The following is a 22349-nucleotide window of genomic DNA, read 5'->3' as shown; positions in this document are numbered from 1 at the left end:
AGAGCAGGGACTCTTATTACTAATATTATTACTAATATTATGAACAGGTAGTATTTGATGATGATATTTTAACTGCTTTATTTTCCCATTTTCCATGGATTATTTTTTTATGTGCACCACTTAGAAATGCAAATAAAATAATTAAGCCCCATATAAATGTATTGAATATTTTTTAAATGCAAACTGCTTTGGGGTCACTTGGTGATGAAAAGTGTTCTGTTGATGTTCTGGCAGCCTTTTTTCAGCTGAAGAACAGGGTAAAAAAATAACTTTAAACAGACAGAAAGAAAACAAAGCTTAGGCTGCATACACACTAGGGACAAGGATCTATGCCATGCTTCCTCAACCTCGGCTCGCCAAATGTTTTGAGACTACAATTCCCATCATCCCTGACCTGCTAGCTAGGGATCATGGGAGTTGTAGGCCAAAGGTTGAGGAAGACTGATCTATGCTCTCATTGTTTATAAAGTGCCATGTACATGGACTATTGTTGCTGCAGCTGTTAGGATCCTGAGGACCTGCCTTATACTGCATCAGATCATTGGGGCCATCTAGCTCAGTACTGTATTGTCTACATTGAAAGGCAGCACCTCTCCAGGGTCTGCAGGCAGGGATCTCTCCCAGCGGCCCTGCTTGGTCTGAACAGCAAGGACCTTTGCATACCGATGTTGTGGTTACCTATTTCATTATTATTTCACAAAAAGGACTTGTCAATCAGAAGGTCGGTGGTTTGAATCCCCGGGACGGGGTGAGCTCCCGTTGCTCGGTCCCAGCTCCTGCCCACCTAGCAGTTCGAAGACACGTCAAAGTGCAAGTAGATAAATAGGTACCGCTCCGTTGGGAAGGTAAACGGTGTTTCTGTGCGCTGCTCTGGTTCGCCAGAAGCAGCTTAGTCATGCTGGCCATATGACCCAGAAGCTGTAGGCTGGCTCCCTCGGCCAATAAAGCGAGATGAGCGCCGCAATCCCAGAGTCAGTCACAACTGGACCTAATAGTCAGGGGTCCCTTTAGCTTTGTATACAGACTGATTGTAGGGGGGGGGGGACTACCTGCAAGTGGTTTACCAAAAAATTATCACTACAACCATAATTTAAAACATGCAGAAAGCAATAGCTAAAGGTAAAGCCATTAGGTCCAGTCGCGGACGACTCTGGGGTTGCGGCGCTCATCTCGCTTTATTGGCCGAGGGAGCAGCAGAATGGGCTAAAACAAATTAAAACCCATACAAATTTTCTAAACATCTGTGCAAACTTGTCTATATAACGATGGCTTCGGAAAAGAACACATTGAAAAACCCTGGCAGGGAGTTTCAAAATGTCGGGGCCCCCACGCTAAACGATCGAGTTCTTACAAACGCGGCCGTACTAAGCAGATACTGATCCCACTCGCCCAGACCTTCCATCCGCCCATCGCTCCAACCACATTTGCCTGTCAAAGGAGAATGGCGCAAACTGGCCTTGTCGGCCGCCGTAGGTACTGGCTTTAGCTTGGGTTTCTTCCGTTGCCCGGCAACCGAGCCTGGGGTTCCTTGGGCTAATCAGTCAGCGCGTAGAGGGGACTCCTCGCGGGTCGGAGTGACGTCTGCGTGAAGGAGGAGGGACTCTGGGACCTCATAACGGGGTGAGATCATCCAGCTTGCTCATTTTGGCCCTCGGGGCAGGGTGACCAGAGGAGGGGCGGGTTGCTACCTTGTTCTCACAATGGACGGGTCCAGGCAGCTTGGAGGAGCAACGATGGGCGAGACGACCGCTAGGGGAAGAGGGGACAAAGGAGAGAGAGAGAGAGAGAGAGAGAGAGAGAGAGAGAGAGAGAGAGAGAGAGAGAGAATAAATCTTGCGCATCGTAACCAAGAAGTAGCCCCGCTCTGCCTCCAATATAGCGGGATTTATTCCCAAGTGAGCATGCATAGGATTGGGTCTGGATCCACAATGGGCAGCTTGTTATGCACAGAGGCGAGTAAGATTGCAAGTTAACTGCTGGCGACCCCTTTTTTTGCAGCTCTGTAACTCGGCGAGGGGAGCCGGGTGGTCTCTGGCTGTTAAGCAGCTGCTCACAAAACTATTAAAAGAGCGGCAGCATTGAGGCAAGAGCCCCAGACCTATTTTGCTGGGATTGAGCAGGGCTTGTTGTTGTTTAGTCATTTATTCGTGTCTGACTCTTCGTGACCCCATGGACCAGAGCACGCCAGGCACTTACTTCTGTCTTCCACTGCCTCCCGCAGTTTGATCAAACTCATGTTCGTAGCCTCGAGAACACTGTCCAACCATCTCGTCCTCGGTCGTCCCCTTCTCCTTGTGCCCTCAGTCTTTCCCAACATCAGGGTCTTTTCCAGGGAGTCTTTTCTTCTCATGAGGTGGCCAAAGTATTGGAGTCTCAGCTTCAGGATCTGTCCTTCCAGTGAGCACTCAGGGCTGATTTCCTTCAGAATGGAGAGGTTTGATCTTCTTGCAGTCCATGGGACTCTTAAGAGTCTCCTCCAGCAGGGCTTAAGCTTCCAAGTAAAATGCACACATAGAATTGGGTTATGTGTTCAGACTGGTTGGTGGAGGAGAATGTAATTTTGGGAGTGCTGTAATTACCCTGAAGTGGCCAGATGAATATTAATTCACCCTCCTGGCTAGAGAGTAAAATGTAGTGGCCTTAACATATGTTATCATTTCAGTGAGAGAAGAGGACTTGGATTTTAATTGCCAAGATGCAGGCATTAATGCCCGATCCTCAGATTTATGTTGAAAGAACCCTGGCAATCATTAAACCAGATATCATCAACAAAGAAGAAGAAATAGAAGATATAATTCTCAGATCTGGATTCACCATTGTTCAGGTAACCTGAAAAGAAAGACGTTTCATGTAGTCAAGTGTAAATCAAAGTGTGTTTAAAATTAGCAAATCATATAATTACAAGGTCCTTGCCCTGATTCAAAATTATGCTTTTTATCTGCTAGTCAAGCAGTCTCTATAATCTCTATAATAAACAAATAGTTTTGTGTTCAAGTAGAACATTGTATACTTGGAATATGCTTTTGTTTATTTGTTTATTCATATTATGCCTTCTAGGATATAACCTTTGCAGGTGAGTTAAAAGCAACATCAGTGAAAATGTATTAATCAATTAGAATGAAATATCAAAAGTCAGGATCCTTCCTGCGCAGTGGTAGGCAGCCCTGCCAGCTGAAGCCAGTACGGTGGTACCTTGGTTTAAGAACAGCTTAGTTTATGAACAACTTGGATTAAGAATGCTGCAAACCCAGAAGTAGATGTTTTGGTTTGTGAACTTTGCCTTGGAAGCAGAACATGTTCCGCTTCCTGTTGAGTGTAAATTGAGTCCCCCACTGCTGTGAGAAAGCATGTCTTGGTTTAAGAACACTTTGGTTTAAGAACGGACTTCCGGAATGGATTAAGTTCGTAAACCAAGGTACCACTGTACCTGGTTTTCTCCGCTACCTCCAGAGTTTTATGGTTTCTTCAAAGCAGTGACTTAAACAAATTGTTCAGATATAACAAACAGGTTATTGGCATCAGTTCTTTTTTTTAATACAGTACTGGATTTTCTGTAGAAATGATGAAACCAAATTAAATGGGTGTGTGTGCAAGATATGGGCTAGGACTTTGATATCACAGACATTGTTCAGATGCAGCAAAAAACGTGCATGCACCCAGCAGCACCTATCCCACAATCAGCACCTGTCTAGAAGCAACCTTCATGCCAAATTAACATGCTCCTGTCTCACAGTACTCAAACTCAAAATAGGTGAACACCAGTTCAGACTCATTATACACCATCATTCACACCATCATAACAAATATTTTTGTTGTTCAAATGTGTTGGCAGATGTTTGCTGTCGGCTAAGACTGCTAAAACTTAATGCTGCTTCCATAGGGGAAATACTGTATTGCAATAACAAACTAATGTTTGAAACTGGCCACTTGATGTCGCTATTGCACAGCTTAGTCTCATTTTAAGAAAAAACATGCCGTTTCAATTTTGCAAACAAGTAGCTAATCATTGTTCTTCCCAAAATATTTCTTCTTAGTATATTTCACAAAATTTGAACAGTAATATGCTTTATTACAAAGAAAAGAAAACTTACCATGAGCCAAGAGAGCTGAGTTGAATTAATATGTTTGATTTGTATCAGATAATGTGAATATTGAGAATGAATTGACCCTTTCTGTAGAAAAACTGATGTTGGGAAAAACTCCAACCACAACTGCTTACAGATCCTCCCATGATATTAGATGAGACATAAGAAGCTGCTTTATGACAAGTTAGACCACTGGTCCACTTAGCTCAGAATTTTCAACACCGAGTGACAGTGCTTCTCCAGGGTTTCAGTCATGAGTGTCTTTTTTAACCCTACCTGGAGATGCCAAGGACTGAACCTTGCACTTTCACTGCGGAAAGCAGGTGCTCTATCTTTTAGAGGAAAAATAAGAGATCTGGGTATCGTCATTCATCAACTTACTGGTGGCATTGGACTCCATATTTCCAAACAGGCTTACCAAATTGCCTCATATTGGCCTGATTTATACCAGCACCGTGTGGCTTAGCTGCTTAGAAGTGCAACTGCATGAAACTTGCTGCAGGATAGTTGTATGAAGTAGGTCCACAAATGCTTGAAAAAGAGAATTTGTGGTGGTGTGATAAAATAGGGAAATTGCCACAACCTTGTAGGGAGCTGCTTCACAGAAATTGCTTTTCATGTGGAACAGCTTGTGTGGTTCAGGCCAAACGTAGGGAACATGAAAGGGAACCATGCAGGGATATGGCAGGGGAGAGGTGGGAATAATCCAGTCCTGTTGCCAAGGTCACCAGCACCCCATGATCAACATCAATAGTATTAAAGGCCCACAACTGGATCATTGGTAATTCCTCCATTGAACTCCAGGTGGCGTCCATTGATCAAGATCTCAAGCACAGTCTTTTCTGCATTTTTCTTTCCTCCCTTGACTTTTGAGCCTAGGGCAGGTATCAGGCTGTGTACTGTAGAAGTAGGGAAAGCAAGGCCTTTTGCTGCCTAGAGTAAGGACAAGAAAGCATCTGCTTCCCATTCCATGTACTGGCAACTGACTGGACTGGCAGCTGAATTTTACTTTCACAATTTTGAAGGGGTAGCATCTTCCCCAGCACTTCAGGCTAGTTTAGGGGGGCCATGCCTTCCCGGGGGCTTTAAAATCCTCCGCTGTCCCGGGGCGATTTTAAAATGCTGGGGGTGGGAAGAAAAGCCCTTGTCCCCCCCCCCAGCCTTCAGAAGAGGTCGGGGGACAGACTGTCCCCGGACCTGGTCTGAAGGCGGTTTCCATAGGAACGCATTGATTGATTTTCAATGCATTCCTATGGGAAACCGTGCTTCGCAAGACGAAAAACTCGCAAGACGAAAAAACTTGCGGAACGAATTAATTTCGTCTTGCAAGGCACCACTGTAGTCCAAAGGAAAGCAAAGCGATATGTTTGGTATCAGCTTGGCTGCCGAAATTGCTGGAAAAAGACATACAAGGCACCATATCACCGTCTTAGAGTCTCCACTCTGGATTTCTCCCAAAGATATAGCATAAGGCAGCAGAGGTTTAGAATCAGAGTTTTCCGTTTCCTAGATGGGCTACCTTACCAAGTAGATGAGCCCTGACTTCCCTCTACACATGTGCAGAATCTGCCTTCTATATTGTTGTGTTAATCCCACCTGCTCAATCTGCCAGAGCCTGTCTTCACATGCAGGGGAAGTCCCTAACTCACCAAGGGTTTTTTGACCCATCAGTTGCTCTCACATGGATTAGCCAGCTAGTCGAAGCCATTTTCCATGATGTGGCAGTTGCATCTTGACAGTTTCTAGGAGCCACAGGTGAGAACTGAGTGCAAGGTGGGGACCAAAGGTGGACAAACTATCCCAGAAGAAACATGACGTGTCCCCCATGAGAAGTACTAACCCCTGCTGGCACCCCATAAACCCAATACTTAAGTAATAAGATATGTTAATGCTAACTGTAGTGCTTTATTATCTTGGAACAATGGTTTTAAGGAGCTATTTCTCTTCCCCTCTTTCTCTTTCTTTTTTCAGAAACGAAAGCTCCAACTAAGCCCAGAGCAGTGTAGCAACTTCTATGTTGAACAATATGGGAAAATGTTCTTTCCTAACTTAACATCTTATATGAGTTCTGGACCTTTAGTTGCGATGGTTCTCGCTCGGCATAATGGTATCTCATATTGGAAAGACCTCCTTGGGCCCTCAAATACCATAGTAGCCAGGGAAAATTTTCCTGACAGGTAAAGTACTCCATTCACAGGACTTACGAAGCACCTACCCCCACATAGTCCAGCTGAAGTTAATGGATGTAATATTTTCAGTGTTTTAACCGCTCTTTTACAAAATGGGTGTAGGGTTGTGACAGTGAAGTTCGAAATAATTCACAAGGCCAGCTTATCGCAAATTCATTTTTTAAGGTTTGCAGGCAGAGCAAATCAAATTATGGGACTCCATCATGCATTGTGACCACTGACAAACTGCCAGCGCAAACACCACTACCTCCTAACCATGTTAGTTGCTGGGGCCATAGCCAGGGGAAAGCCCCAAAGCTCAGTAGATGCCACAAAGACGTGCCCATGGCATCCATAGCAATTCCACCAGCAGCCACCAATCTAAACACACCACCCAGCAAGCATGCCCGCCGCATGCAACACAACTGCCTCAATAGCAACACATACACACGTCTCACGTGCTTCAGCGTGACACCATAAACAAAGCACATAGCCACAACAGGATTCCAAGAGCACAGTCACCACACTCCCTGCGGCCATCCACACACCACCATTTGTGTTTGTATCTATGCATTTGACACATGAAGGGTTTATATATCCAGGGTTTATGTGCCACTGTGCATTGATTGGCCACGGTGCTCTGCTGCATCCAAGGGCACTCCCATCCTATTGTCAGCAAGGGTGGGGTTGGTTATTCCCAAATCAGGCCTGCCCATTGTTTCCTTTTCATTGGCAAAAGATCCACCTAGTTTTGGCTTTAAGTGGGGCTTTGATGGGACCAAGCACACTTCTCCCCCTGCTTGCATACCCTTTCAGGGGCATTCTGCCAGGCAATTTGGCAACAGATGTAACCTCTACCCATTGGGATGTCTGTACCAGGCAAATGGTTTTCTACTGGCAGAGGGAGGGGGTATTCTACAGGCATGGCTCCCCTCCATCAAGAACCTTGGTTCTATCGTATCCCAGCTGCCTCTCGACTTCCAGATCAAACATATTTAGCAAATTCAAGTCCAGGCATGTAAGGCCTAGATACTGTCAGCCCAACCAGTCTGTGCCACCTATACTTCTTCAGTTTAGGATACATCTATAGGTTGATTGCTCTTGGAGAAAGGAGTAGGGTAATAATGGAGTGAAGTAGGAGAGGCAACCTTTATGTTATGTACATGACTTATTATTTTTATGCACATTTTTTTCAATTTAATAGACCAAGTTGTTTTGTATATTAAAAAACCCAATTAAACATGTTAATTAGAAGTTTAATATTATATCAGTGACTGAATATATTAACACGTCTCTATGGTTTGTAGTTTAAGAGCAATTTATGGGACAGATGATCTAAGGAATGGACTTCATGGCAGTACCAGCTTTTCCTCAGCTGAAAGAGAGATCCGGTTCATGTTTCCTGAAGGTACCTAATTATTGCCATCTAGAATAAGCATTATGTAGAGGAAAACCATCTGTTCTCTCCCTCCCTCCACACCTGCCTCATTCAAATATAGTCTACCTTTTAGCGCAGCTTGTTTCTCCCTCTGCACTGGTATGATGACAGAGCTGGGATGGCGGTTTCACTCAGCGGTATATTGCTGGTGAAACAGCCACCGCTACAGCTTGTTTTTCCCTCAGGGTGCTGGTGGCAGAGGGACTCAGGAGCGGCAGTGCTTTCACTCACAATATACTGGTGAGTGAAGCTGCCATCGCATTCTGCCCCTCATACCAGTCCCAGGCGATGTATCAATACATTGCCCAGGCCTAGCCACCAGTCAGGAGTGATGGAACCTGGAGTCCCACAGGGCCACAAGTTCCCCATTCCTTTGCAAAGCCATACTGCAAAATGATGTGCCTTGCTGAGTATGTGTGTCTGCATGGGGTTTTTTGTAAGCAAGCAGACAATTATATTTGACCTTTTGTGGAAGAAATAGCCAACATGTTGCTGAACTACACCTCCCATCATTCTTGACCTTTTGTCATGCTGGCTGGGGTTGATGGGAGTTGAAGTCCAACAACATCTGGAAGCCCTATATTGGCTTTGTCGGCTTTACAGCTTCAGATGGAAGCATTTTTGTAATTTCTGAGCTTCTCAAATCTGGTACGGTTTGTGTGTGTCAGACAATATTTATGATTCAAGCATTTTTAAAAGATGTCCCATAGAATAGTAGAAGTCTTTCATGTGGCTGGCGCTAGCAACTCCCCTGGAGATAAAATACATTTTCTCTTATAAATTGGATAGATTATATGTTAATCCTTCCCTTTGATACAAGTTCCAAAGTAGATAACCCCAATCAGCTTTGTCCTGTATCAACAGTGTGCTGAAGAATCAGCCCCTATGACTCCTTTAGCCTTAAGGTCTTTTAATAAGATAAACAAATCTAGGGTTTATCCATGTACTGTGTTCATGCAACCTGAAGCTTTGCAGTTTTTGTTTAGATGAATGTTAACAACCAGATTTTCAGTTATTTTCACATTCAACAGGAAAACTATATTGAGGTTCTTGAAATGGCAGGATAGTGAGGAACTTCTCAGCCACAGTGCCTCGGTCTTGCCAGGATTCAGGCTCAGCTTATTTTTCCTCATCCATTTCACCACTGTAATCAGGCAATGGCCCAGGGCCTGCAAGGCCTCTCCTGATTAAGATATTATGGAGAAATAGAGCTAAATGTCATCATCATACTGATGACACCTTGCCCCCAAACTCCCAATGACCGCTCCCAATGGCTTCATGTAAATAATAAATGGCACTGGAGATAAGATAAACAGTAGAAAATGGAGCCCTCAAGGATTGGTATGGGGAACTGTGTTGTTATTTTATTCATAAACGGACTAGAGTTAGAGGTGAGCAGCAAGGTGCCAAGTTTGCTGATGATACCAAATTGTTTGGCATGGTTAAAACAGAAAACCATCAAGAAGCACTGCAAAAGGAACTCTGCAAACTGAGTGAATGTGTGGTAAATGGCAAATGCAATTCAATGTAAACAAGTGATGCATATGGGGGGGGGGATTAATACTACATATAGATCATGGGGTCAGAAATGGTGGTGACTGACCAGGAGTGAGACCTTGGGAGTCATAGTGGATAGCTGAATTAAGATGTTGACCCAATGTGCATAGGAATATTAGAAAAGGAACTGAAAATAAAACTGCCTGTATGATAAAGCCATCATACAAATCTGTGGTATGATCACATCTGTACACTTCTAGTTGCCTTACCTCGAAAAGGATGCCATAGAACTGGAAAAGCTTCAGAAAGGGGCAGACAATTCAAGAGCCTGGAAAGCTTACAACATTTGAGGATTTAATGAGTTTAGAAAAAGGGTGGAACATGACAGAGGTGCATGGGATTATATGTGGTGTGGAGAAAGTAGATGGAGAGAAGTTTGTCCCACTCATAATACTAGAATTTGGGGTCCTCCAACAAAACAATGTTGAAAGATTCATGACAGATGAAATAAAGTCCTTCACACAGTACATAGTTAAACTATGGAATTCTCCCACAAGATGAAGCAGTGGCCACGAGCTTGGACAGCTCTCAAAAGATTAGACAAATTCACAGAGGTTAAAGTGATCAATGTCTACATGATGGCTATTGTCCTCCACTGTTGAAAGCAGTATGCCTCCAGTTTCTGGGGGTCACAAGGGAAGAGAATACGCTCACACTCAGGTCCTGCTGTGAGCTCCCATGGACATCTGGCTGGCAGTTGTGAGAACAGGATGCTAGACTTTGGTCTGATCCAGCAGGGCTCTTAGGATGGGCTCTTCTAATTCAGACATTACACTCCATGAGTATGAGGTCTACTTCCAGTCTTGTTATCTGAACAGAGTCTGGGGGCAGGGGAACATAATCTGAACCATTTGAAAGATCTCATATAGCCAGTGAGTACTAACTACTCCATAGTTAAAGCCATGGTTTTCCCAGTAGTGATGTATGGAAGTGAGAGCTGGACCATAAAGAAGTCTGATCGCCGAAGAATTTATGCTTTTGAATTATGATGCTGGAGGAGACTCTTGAGACTCCCATGGACTGCAAGAACCTCTCCATTCTGAAGGAAATCAGCCCTGAGTGCTCACTGGAAGGACAGATCCTGAAGCTGAGGCTCCAATACTTTGGCCACCTCATGAGAAGAGAAGACTCCCTGGAAAAGACCTTGATGTTGGGAAAGATGGAGGGCACAAGGAGAAGGGGACGACAGAGGACGAGATGGTTGGACAGTGTTCTCGAAGCTACAAACATGAGTCTGACCAAACTGCGGCAGGCAGTGGAAGACAGGAGTGCCTGGCGTGCTCTGGTTCATGGGGTCATGAAGAGTTGGACACGACTAGATGACTAAACAACAACAACTAACTACACATTTATCATGTTAGAAACTGACCATCTGGGAATGCATTTGTTCATTATCTAATGAATTAGAGGTGGCTTAGGATACCTTTCCCCACCACTATCCCAAGGTCAGCTGTTATTATTTGTTTCTGTAGAACAACTTCATTATCTGATGAGCCAATGAATTCAGTAAAGTTTCGTGCTGAATGACATTGGGAGCAACACACTGTATCTGTTCTCTGCATTGTTTTGTGAGACATAAAATAGCTTAATTGCTAATAACTATAGAGAACAAGTATAAAATAGGTTCAACATTTGAAGGAAATAGATTATATATTTTTATATCTGTGGGAGGAATTCAACATTGTGCTAAGTCGATTGCTCTGTCAGCACAAGCGTTTCTCCTTGCCTGGTGAAGTGATCTGTCCCCTCTGTTCCAGAGCCACTTTGTGGAGCAGGGAAAGAAGGAAGAAGTCTTCTTGTGCTAGCAGAAGTGCTTGCCACAGGTTTCCACTAGCAGGGCTCTTTAGCTGAATCTTGTTCAATACGTTGGCAGTAAAATATGTAATTCCTTTTCCTAGTGATTATTGAACCAATCCCAGTTGGGCAAGCTGCTAAGGATTACCTGAGCCTTTATGTCACACCCACCCTGCTGAAAGGACTTACGGAACTGTGCAAGAGGAAACCAGCAGATCCTTTTGTATGTATCACAATGACTGCCACTATCATGCCTAGAACTCAATTGATGGCCTCAGGTTGGTGGGGGGGGGGGGAACCTACCGTAATTCCACCCCCGCTGCCTATGAGGAGCCGGTCCTTGTGGTATCAAGAATGGGAATGCAAAAGAAAAATTGACAGCAGATAAGAGCAGTACTTCTCTATCTGCATATTTAGTCTGGATCCATTAAGCCAGAATACCCATGATCAATTATTCTTTGCATGTAAGGAGCAGTCTAGACTGCCTGCCTCCTTCCTCAACTCCTCAGACAAACAGGTTCATTAAAAAAAACAAACCCAAAGGTGAGAATCATTGGAAGCAAAGTGTATTGGTTTTAAGAAGCGTTCTCCTTTTAAGAATCAGTTGAGGAAATGGGAATTATTTAGGGAAACTGGGTAAATTGGGTTCATTCTGACATTCGATATGCAGAGATGTAGGATTTGAATTCTTCCAATCAGCAAATCTTTTGTTCATATGGAAATGAAATTGAAGATAACCTGTTTCTTCATTTTTTTCTTCTATAGACATGGCTGGCTGATTGGCTAATTGAACATAATCCCAACACACCTAAATTGCGACATAATGTGATTATAGAGGAACCTTAAGGAGGAAAAGTCAATTGCAAGATGTTGAAACTCTTGAGAGACTGTCAGTTAAAAACATAATTATTTAGATTTTGCCGACTACTGTCTTTTGCATTTCTTATTAATAGTAACATGAAATAGTTTGAAAATAGTATATAAATAAATCTATATTTGGAACTTGAATAAAGAACCATTTGTAGCAAACAATGGATGTCAAATAATGTAAGAGTTGGGTTAAAGTAAATTACCCACAATTGCTTTTGGGTTTGCGATCAGCTGAGAGGTGGCTTCTTTTCATTTATACTGCTATTAACCAGTTCTTGTTTCAATTTGTACAGCTCTTTGCAGATGTTACACTTGACCAACAATTTGTGCAATAACATCTTGAGTCCCAGTGTTTATTCAAAGTCAAATATGTTTATTCAAAGAAATAACAGAGCAGAGTTACTGCCCACCCCATGCCCAATTTGTTGTTTTCCTCAAGGCACTTGGTTGGCCACTGTGGCAAACAGGAGACTGTCCTAGATGGGCCCTTGATTGGACCCAGGAGAGCTCTTTCCACCCAAAGTAGTTCCTCTGTTTAATTTTAGTCTCTGGTGACCTGCAAAAATCTAGAATTGTAAAACTTCAGGAATGACAACAATGGAAGATTCATTCAATTTCCCGTAACACAAAAAAAGAACTATTCTAAAGATTTGAGCACATAGCTGCTGTTTATACACTTGCTTTAAAACAAATTATGTATATATCACAATATATTCAAGCCTCCTACACTAACTGTGCAGTAGGCCTTGCACACAAACACTCTAATGACTATTTCCAACTGAAGTTTCTTATATATTTACACCAATCTAAAATATATGGGTTAAATCCAATTGTGCCCTTATACTCCCAGATCCAAGAAGACACCTTTGCTAATGAAATGGGGAGGTTGATGATTTTTCTTCAATTCCTTCTCCCCAATGAAGCCACCTGTGTCATCTTTATTGCTTTTTGGGACATCCCAATGTTTATTAATAGCCATAGATATAAGGAGGACCCCTTACCTATTTAGAGCTTAGAGAGAGAGAGAGAGAGAGAGAGAGAGAGAGAGAGAGAGAGAGAGAGAGAGAGAGAGAGAGAGAGAGAATATGAATGAACGAAGGAAGGAACCAGGAATCTGTAAAAATGGTCTTCCATCTCCCATTAGTAGAGACATCTGCTGAATCAGCCATGTCTGTAGGTATGGTACTCAAATAACATAATAAAAGCACCTAATTATAATGCACAAAGGAAACGACTCACAGTTTACATGAAATTTCCATCTCAGCCTAGGATAATAGGAGCACTAAGTCATGACCTTCATTGGAATCCAGTTCCTTTAAGTGATGCAACAAGAGAACATTCCTCGAGGTGTGACTTCTAATCACTATTTCATCATGATGGGAAAAGCTACACCTGATTAAATTAAGGCTTCTATGCAACTCAGAAAGCCTAAGGGGTCATCTCAACATCTAGACCTGGGGACTGTGGCTGTTAATTTGATTGTGTTTATTTATTAAATCACCCATTTTATCTATGTCCCGTTCCCCAAGGAGCTCAAAGCACTGTATATTTTATTATCAACCTGTGTAAAGAAGCCAAACTCAAGAAATTAAATTCCTAGGCTATAGTTATCAATAACACTCTCTGGAAAAAAATTAAATCCATTGACTCATTTAATAGCACTTATCTCCTGAGTTCCCGTACAGTAGTCATTAATCTTGGCCACCCTTTAGAGATTAGGATCCTAAATTGGCTAATCTTGACACACACCCCTTTAAGGATTAGAATTGCAGATTGGCCATTGCATTGTAATAAATTAATTGAGTAAAGTAGCTGACATGAAAGGAGCAGATTAAGGACACCAACTTTTCTGCTTTTCAAACCAAGGTTTGGAGAGTTGGTGCTCTCTACAGCCAAACTCAGAAGACTTTGGTTTTGTTGAACTTGCTGTTCCAGAGCAAGGAATATAAACTGCTTTATTCTACTGGTGGGTGGCAGATCTAGAGAAGTGGGGAGTATAAGCTCTAGGTAGAGATGCTTTTGGCTACAAAGAGGGCTGAAGTGTCTGCCTACTAGTCTGAACATTTCACACCTGGCATTGTGTCTACAGCATGAGAATATTTTAGAAAACCATACTGAATCATTTTTGCACTTTGATGTTGTTTATTTGCAAATGTCATTTCAAATACATAGAACATGCAGACCCTCACATAATGTCCAGTAGCAGCTTCGAGACCAACTAAGTTTGTTCTGGGTATAAGCTGCAAGGGTACAGAGAAAAGGGGAAACCCAGAAATTGCTGTTCTGTTAACAGAAAGAGAAATCCTCTTCCCTTGAAACAGGATCATCGTACTACAAATCATGCCTGTATATGTGCATATGTAGAGTGGCTTCCTCCAGTGTTCTGAGCTCTCTGTTAACTGCCTCTTGACCAGAAAAGTATCCAGCCCCCTGGAGTCCCAAACACATCAGAGACATGATTGATAAGTATTGCGTCCTAGAGAATGGCTGCTGACCAAATTGCTGTGGTACTACCCCCTGCTAGCTCATGATAGAGTGACACTACCATCAACTCAGAGGGAAGTCCCTTGTTGCTCTTCTCAGCATTGTGGCAGCAGTTAATGGCAAGTGGGCGGGAAGAACAGCTTGCAGACAAATGGGGGAATGATACCTCTCATCATGAGAACATTAAAGGGTTGAAAATGTCTCCAGTTTTATGGCATGAATTTCCCCCTTGCAGAATGGCAGTGTAAAAAAGATCTCCCGGGGTAGTAATTTCATGAAGGGTTACTGCATTGGACACAGAAAAAAATAGGCTGTAATCTGGTCTTCACTTACCTGGAAGTAATCCCATTACATTCAGTGGGTCTTGCTTCTTAGCAGATTGCACTGTTAAGGATGTACTCCTGTAAACATGTGGCGTAAAACCCCAATGTACTCAGTGGAACTCTCAGTAAATATGTAGAACTTCCTATGTAGTTCAGATTATGTCTTGTGTCACATAAATGTTTGGCTTGAGTAAGTTATAAACTCCTCAAATCAAAGATATTACCCAAACCATTTGCATTTTGAGTAAGCACAGAAGCAATGAAAGAAAAGCAACATTCCTGCAAAGTGTCAATCACATCCCATTGAGGTCAGCATCAAAAACGCCATCAATCTGAATAGAAATAGGATGCATCTGCTATATAGTGAATTCAGTTGTTGACTATTAGAAAATGGTAGGAAAACTACTGGTGGATTCAAGTTACAAGAAACGAGATTCCAACTAAACATTAGGAAGAACTTTCTGGCAATAAGAGCTGCTTGACAGTGGAACAGACTCCCACGAAAAGTGATGGAATCTTCTTCCTTGGAGGTTTCTAAGCAGAGGTTGGATGGCCATCTGTCATGGATAATCTAGTTGAGAATGCAGGGGGTTGGACTAGATGACCCTCAGAATCCCTTCCAACTCTGCAAATCTATGATTATATAGTGCATTCCTTTTTGTTTTATTTTAAATATATTTCTAGTGATGCATTTTGTGAGGGGAGAGAGTTATTTGCCACAATATGTTTACTATTCTGTCCTTAACGGAAGGAGGGAGGAGCAATATAATTTGTATAAGTAAATAAACAGAAGCTAGAAGCTGCATTTATTTGGGCTAGTTGACATTGGTTTATGGATTGTAATAGTTTCTTCTTGCTGGGTGGCATTTGTGTTGGGAGTACAAATGACAGCAATATTTTGAATGCATCTCGTTTCTGTGCTGAGGGCTCTTTGCTCTCTATGTGAGAACATTCCAAGGAACCTTTAGCATATGTATGTGGATAAATCTCCTGCCTGCACCATAAAACATTTTACCATGTACCCAACATAAAACAGTCATTACAGGGAAATGGTAAAGCCACAGAGATTAACACATCCTCTCAATCACACCAGCTATTTTTATAATACCTAATTTAGCAAACGAACTGTGAAAAGCCATAGCCACAAACCGAGCTGCTAAAATGTGGAAGGCCTATTTCTGCTCTTCACAGCACCTGCCTGAAAACTAGTTTTGCAATGTCTCTTTCACTATGGCCACAAATAAAACTAAGCGCAACTGTAGAACGATTTCTGCTGGCATTTTACTAATGCAGTACAGTGCACGCTTATACAGAAATAAGCTACGCTGTGTTCATTGGGGCATACCTTCAGGCAAGTATGCATAGGATTGGAGCCAGTTTATGTGCTTACGTGGACATAAGGCCAACTATAGTACCCCAAAATCCTTGCATGATGGAGAAAATGCCATCGGTTTCTACTGAAATGTAAATGAGTAAGGCCTGCATATACCAGGGCTATTCTTATATATACATCCTTATAAGAAGGAACATTTTGGCAGATAATTATTTCAAATTTATAGGCTTGCATTATGCAAAAATGTTGAGGGTCAGCTTATTCTGTTAAAAACCAATTCATTTTCTCTAAGGTGCCCTGATATCCTATGTTTTGTGTGGGAGTGTTTTATTTTAAAAATGCCATGTTCTAGAATTTCAGAATCGCCAAAGAATGTACATGGATGTTCCTTATTCTGAATTGAAATAAATCAAGACTAGGACGGGGCTTGGCTAGAATTCAAAATTTGCATAAGATTTTCACTAATCAATTTGCCATCAAGCTCTGGCTCTCACTTTTTGTTGTTGTTGTTTTTTTTTGTTATCAGATCAGATAATATTTTTGCTCTTCAGATAATATATTTGCTCTTTTTGTTTCTCAGCCAATTTTCTGTCCTCTTGTTGGATTAAGTGTCTTGTAAATATAAAATGTTTTACATGTTTAGACAGCAAAGAAAAAAACACAGCATTTTATATTCTGTACGAAATAGAATAATAACTATATTCAGATTCTAATACTTGCCTATAACTGCCCTTTCCAAGCTCAGTGCCAATGGACAGTTGCATAACCAGGTCAAGTGCCCAGACCTTGGCACTTATCTTTGTGTCCCTGTTTACTTGAAAGTGAGGTCCACCAATTTCAGTTCAACTTACCAGTACTCTCCTGCAAGTATAAAATGCATCTAATCAAGTGGAATGTAAATGTGTTGCTCTTTAAGGTGCTACAAGACTTCTTGTTTTTTCGCTGTACTACCATGACTCTGAAAGTTGTTCCCATGTAAGGGTTGTTCCCATGGGATGCGGGTGGCACTGTGAGTTAAACCACAGAGCCTAGGGCTTGCCAATCAGAAGGTCGGCGGTTCAAATCCCCGTGACGGGGTGAGCTCCCATTGCTCGGTCCCTGCTCCTGCTAACTGCAGGAGCAGGGACCGAGCAATGTGCAGTGTGATAGCAATGTGCAGTGTGATAGCATGTCAAAGTGCAAGTAGATAAATAGGTACCAATCCAGCGGGAAGGTAAACGGCGTTTCCGTGCACTGCTCTGGTTCGCCAGAAGCGGCTTAGTCATGCTGGCCACATGACCCGGAAGCTGTACGCCGGCTCCCTCGACCAATAAAGCGAGATGAGCGCAGCAACCCCAGAGTCGGCCACGACTGGACCTAATGGTCAGGGGTCCCTTTACCTTTAAGGGTTGTTCCCATGTAAGAGTTGTATTGTTCCTGCTGCATGTCACTCTTGTCTTCTGGCGCAATAGATGCTGTTGGCCATTTGCCAGACTCATAAGACAACAGCCAGCCATTGCTCTCCTGCGGAGGAAAGGGAACTGTGGACAAAGCAATCTGATAAATGTCAGTGTGTCAGGTTGTTGTGAAAAACACAGGAGCAAGGCCATGGAATCTTATTTTTTAATTTGTGTCTGGTAACCCTGCTAATTGGTTAGGTTATTGCAAGCTAATTCATTTCCTAACGAGTTATGCCAAACTAGGGTATCCCATGGTATATTTTCCTCTAGGGTTTTCTATGTAAATATGTGAAAATGACTAACAGAGTTTTGACCATGCATGGCTTTGTGTTGCAAATAGTGAACAGGCACCTTACTGCTTGCCTTGAATAGTGTCATCATCTCAAATCTGAAGGAGTGCAAGGGGCTGAGGAAGCAACTTCTCATTTAATTTCATCTGGCACTATGCACATATAAAATGATAGCTCTTCAGGGTCATACATTTAGAATCAGTCTGATAGTTTTCAAGTAATTTATGGTTGTTGTTGTTGCTGCTGCTGTTTATAAAGAAATTAATTTGAATGAAACATATTGCCCATCCTGAGAAGCCTGTTTCTGCACTGTGTGGGTATCAACCAAGCTCTGTTGAAAATAAAGTCTGCATAATGTGTTCCAAATAATGCTAACAGACTGCTAAGAAAACTGGACTCAGTAACAGCTTAGAACAGGCTTCCTTGACCTCAGCCCTCCAGATGTTTTTTGACCTACAACTCCCATGATCCCTAGCTAGCAGGACCAGTGGTCAGGGATGATGGGAATTGTAGTCTCAAAACATTTGGAGGGCTGAGGTTGAGGAAGCCTGGGTTAGAAGAACAATTACAAATACAGTGGTACCTCAGGTTAAGAACTTAATTTGTTCTGGAGGTCCGTTCTTAACCTGAGGTCACACTTTAGCTAATGGGGCCTCCTGCTGCCGCTGCTCTCATCCTGTTCTCATCCTGAAGCAAAGTTCTTAACCTGAGGTACTATTTCTGGGTTAGCGGAGTCTGTAACCAGAGGTACCACTGTACTGGACTATTTGCTCACTGCAGAAGTAAACCATGGTTAACACATAAGCATGTGGTTGCTGGGTTTATAGAACGGGCCACCACCATCAAAATTGCGCCCTCTCTGAACAGGGCTATTGTCTTAAAAAAAAACAAGGAACAGAAATGCTTGGGCTTTCTGCACTCTTTAAGGCTGGCTAGTTCTCACTGAGGGGGTAAGCCTGTGTCCTGAATGTACTTCATGCAGAATAAAGCTTTAGATAGAAAACTAGCATGTGAGGCACTCATCTAACCTAGAGCCCTTCTTGATATTTCACTTTGCAAGGGTGGATGATTTTCCTAATTTGAACGTGGGAGCTTCCCACAGGCAGTGAGTCTGAAGTGGTACAGCCCACCCAGATACAGACTGACTGCCTCAGTGAGAGCTATCCCTTAAAAGAGGATTCTATGGGAGCAAAGGGGAAATGAAAATTAGAGAGTGTTCAACATCAACAGGTGGAGTACTTTGTATTTTCTGAATCTATCCCAGCTCACGCACGCACACGCACACATACACACACACACACACACACACACACTGGATTATTGCTCTATTTTAAAAACATTTTACCTCCTGATTTTAATCTTTGTCAGTGCTGCCAAAGTTGAGGGAAATTCCATAACCACCACCACCACCCTTATCTTTGGCAATCTCTCCCAGAAGGATGCTGTAAACTAGATTCCTCATTGTTAAGTGACCCTTTATTATTATTATTACTATTACAGGCCAGGAAGTCTTAAGATTTTTGTAGACCTCCTCTAGAATGATTTACACTATCTTTCTCTTTAAAGTTTCTGGCCTGTATTTGTAAGTTTAGGGAGTTCTGGATAACAGAGGCACAATTTAGTGCTTCCAACTGTCAGAGAAGGAATTATACAGTGATTTGTGATGGTTCTCTGGTGATATAATGAGATAAAGCTACAGTATCTCTCTTGGTCTCTTTCTTGCTCCTGATTAAGTACACTGAAAGGTAGCATACACCCCATCAGCTGATGGCTGCACATTTAAAAGATAGCAGGGGAGATTTACCTTGAATCTGATTTGTTCCTTCCAAACTTTGTCATGTTTGAAATCCGGATTCAAATATCGCTGGCCTGGAGTATTATGTCCATTGTAAATAGGCCCATATTCATTTGTGTTGTTGAATTAAGCAGGAAAGAATCTTGAAAGAACCATAGAAAAACTCCTGTATGTTATCTGGTGATGCATAGAAGCAGAGCTTACTTGATGCAAGTTTGGTCCAAAGCCTAGACTGTCCAATAGCATGCAAGACATGTTCACCCATTTCCTCACATTACCCTGCCCCTCTGCCTTCAAGACACACCTATGAAAAGTAAGAAAGAACTAAGAAATTATATCTTACAACATATGCTTGGGAGTAGGTGTTTGAGGAGGGAGGGACCTGAAATTGACCTTCCTTGCTCTGATGGATAACTTTTATGAGGAGAAGGACAGGAGGACTGTGTCCCTCTTATTCTTACTTGATCTCTCAGCACCTTTTGATATCCTTGACCAAGGTATCCTCCTGAACTTGCTCAAGCCACTCTTTTATATTAGTTCCAGTCCAGTCCAGAGTCCGTTTCAGAGAATAACATTGGGTGATTATAGTTCGGACCCCAGGCAGTTGTGCTGTGGGGAGCCAAGGGGTACTACTGTCCCCAGTGCTATTTATCATCTATATAGAATCATTAGGAGTGGTTATTGGGAGACTTGGGGCAACGTGTCTTCCTTTTGTTGATGATACCTAGCTCTGTTTATCTTTAACGAGTGATCTGGAAGGGGCAGTGCAAACCCTGGCCTGGTGCTTGGATTCATTGGTAGATTAGATTAGAACCAACAAATTGAATCTGAATCCTGACAGGACAGAAGCCTTCTGGGAGTGGGATGGTTCCCAAGCCCCATTAAGTGGTTAATTACCTGGATAGATCTCTCTCACTAAAAGTCCAGGTGCCCTCAGTGGCTAGGAGTGATTTGGCTTATATGACAGCTATAGCCATTTCTTGGACTGGGATAGCCTGACCACTGCTATCCACACGCTGGTAACCTTCAGATTGGCTTACTGCAATCCATTCTATGTAGGGCTGCCTTTGAAGTTGACCCAGAAGCTAGAACTAATGCACCCAAATCCTATTCCTCCATCATCTGTTTTCACTGCATATTTTCAAATGCCTCTGAAAGGGACTCTTATATCGCTTTCTTTTAAGTTCAGCTATCTGGTCAACCCTCATCCACATCCTCATTTGAGTTTAATTCTGGGCATCATCAAACTTTTATTGGACTGCTTTGAAAATCCTGCACAGCTGATGATTACCCCCTAGCCACCATTTTGTGTTGTGCACCTGCCTCTGCTCATGCTGGAAAAGAGGCTATCAGAAATGGCAATTACAACCCTCTAACTTTGTAATGTTAAGGGAGGTTTTTCTTTGTTTTGTTTTGTATTTTTGCAAGTTGAAAAGAGCCTCTCACTTTTGTTTTTAAGGCCTCCAGGAATTGATGTGACCCATGGCTTTTCCCAATTTAGTTGTGGTGTGACCGGCTAGTTAAGCTGCATATGAAAAGGTCACTTATTCTCCTCAAGAGAGGAGATGTCAGCTTGAGTGATGGAGAGCCTTTGCATTGGGAGCCATAATATTCACTTCATACAACTGCTAACCCCATGTGGAAATGCAGGAAATGAATGGTGTAAAAATAAATACATTCTTCTGTCTCTAAGACGGGTAAAAACAACAACGCAACAACCCATCATTAGTGTGTCATTGGCACCAAGGAACAAACCTAGAATGAATATAACAGGATGCTTTGCTGACAGCAGAAATTAATCTTCTGGTGCTTCTTTAGTTAAATTGTGGATTGTTAATCAGGTGTACTTCTGTTTTCCCCAGCCAATGGTCCATATAGATGGCTAGGGATATAAGAGAAGAGGCAGCTGCCACAGTACATTCAGCTTGCCTGCCCTTCTTAAGCAAATAGTGGCAATGGTCCCCTATGATCACTTGCAAATATCACAGATATCCTGAGGAAATATTCCTGCAATCACTTTCTCTGATATTAATATAAACCTTTAATTTGCTGTTGGCCCATCTCTGCTCACATGAGTAAGGTGAAAATTTAGGTTACACCATTGGTTTAACCTTGAAGAGTAATGTAACCTAAACTATATTCTATGATAATTATCCATCTGTTGGTCTTTAAAATTACTTTGGGATAATAACCGCCAGAGGAAACACAGTTGCGTAACACACACATATTCCCAGTCAAACCCAGGAGAGAAGTTGTAATGCTGGGGCTATTCCTGTTCCCACAGTGGCCCTCCTGTCTCCACTTGAATAATGTGGTTACAGGCTCAGGTTGTATCCCTCTCACAATATAGTTCAATTACGACATGCAGCCATTTGGAAGTAACCAGCATACTTTTTATCATACAGTCTCTGAAGCTTGAAGCATTAGCCATGGTCAACATCTGCAGCCCTTAGCGTGTACCAAGGGTGATGATTGATGGAAATGATAACAGAATGCTGAACTCAAAATCGTCAAAAAGCATGTTCAGCTGTCAGAAAAGAAGTAGAGCCTGCTGGATCAGGCCAAAGGCCCATTTTTGGTCCAGCATCAGGCACCCATTAGTTATTATCCTTTGGAGCCATGTGGTCAGACCTACTTTAAAATATCTGGCATCCCAAGGGGGAAAGTAGGAATTGAGAACTAGCCAAGTTAGCTGTTCTTTGACACAGGTCATCTATCAAATATCTAACATGGCAAATGGCTAACTTTGTGGGGGGAAATAGCCTCTTGAGGC

At 42.4% G+C, this 22349-nt stretch overlaps 1 protein-coding gene across 3 annotated transcripts; it reads left to right on the top strand.

Moving 5' to 3' along the window:
- The first annotated feature begins 1465 nt into the window (after positions 1-1465).
- Positions 1466-12074, top strand: NME5 (NME/NM23 family member 5). Of its 3 annotated transcripts, none has more exons than XM_081900646.1 (6): positions 1466-1620; positions 2663-2824; positions 6057-6262; positions 7561-7661; positions 11147-11265; positions 11808-12074. In XM_081900646.1, exons 2-6 carry the CDS (start codon positions 2696-2698, stop codon positions 11886-11888), a joined length of 636 nt encoding a protein of 211 aa, XP_081756772.1. In that variant the 5' UTR covers positions 1466-1620; positions 2663-2695; the 3' UTR covers positions 11889-12074. The 3 variants fall into 3 exon arrangements, with proteins under 3 accessions (XP_081756772.1, XP_081756773.1, XP_081756774.1); XM_081900647.1 differs by lacking the exon at positions 1466-1620 and adding an exon at positions 1820-1952; XM_081900648.1 differs by lacking the exon at positions 1466-1620 and adding an exon at positions 1826-1895.
- Positions 12075-22349: the final 10275 nt, after the last annotated feature.

This window comes from Podarcis melisellensis, assembly GCF_964234715.1.
Source record: "Podarcis melisellensis genome assembly, chromosome: 2".
Lineage (NCBI taxonomy): Eukaryota > Metazoa > Chordata > Lepidosauria > Squamata > Lacertidae > Podarcis > Podarcis melisellensis.
The sequence above is the reverse complement of the archived record's forward strand: the minus strand, read 5'-3'. Positions and strand labels throughout refer to the sequence as shown.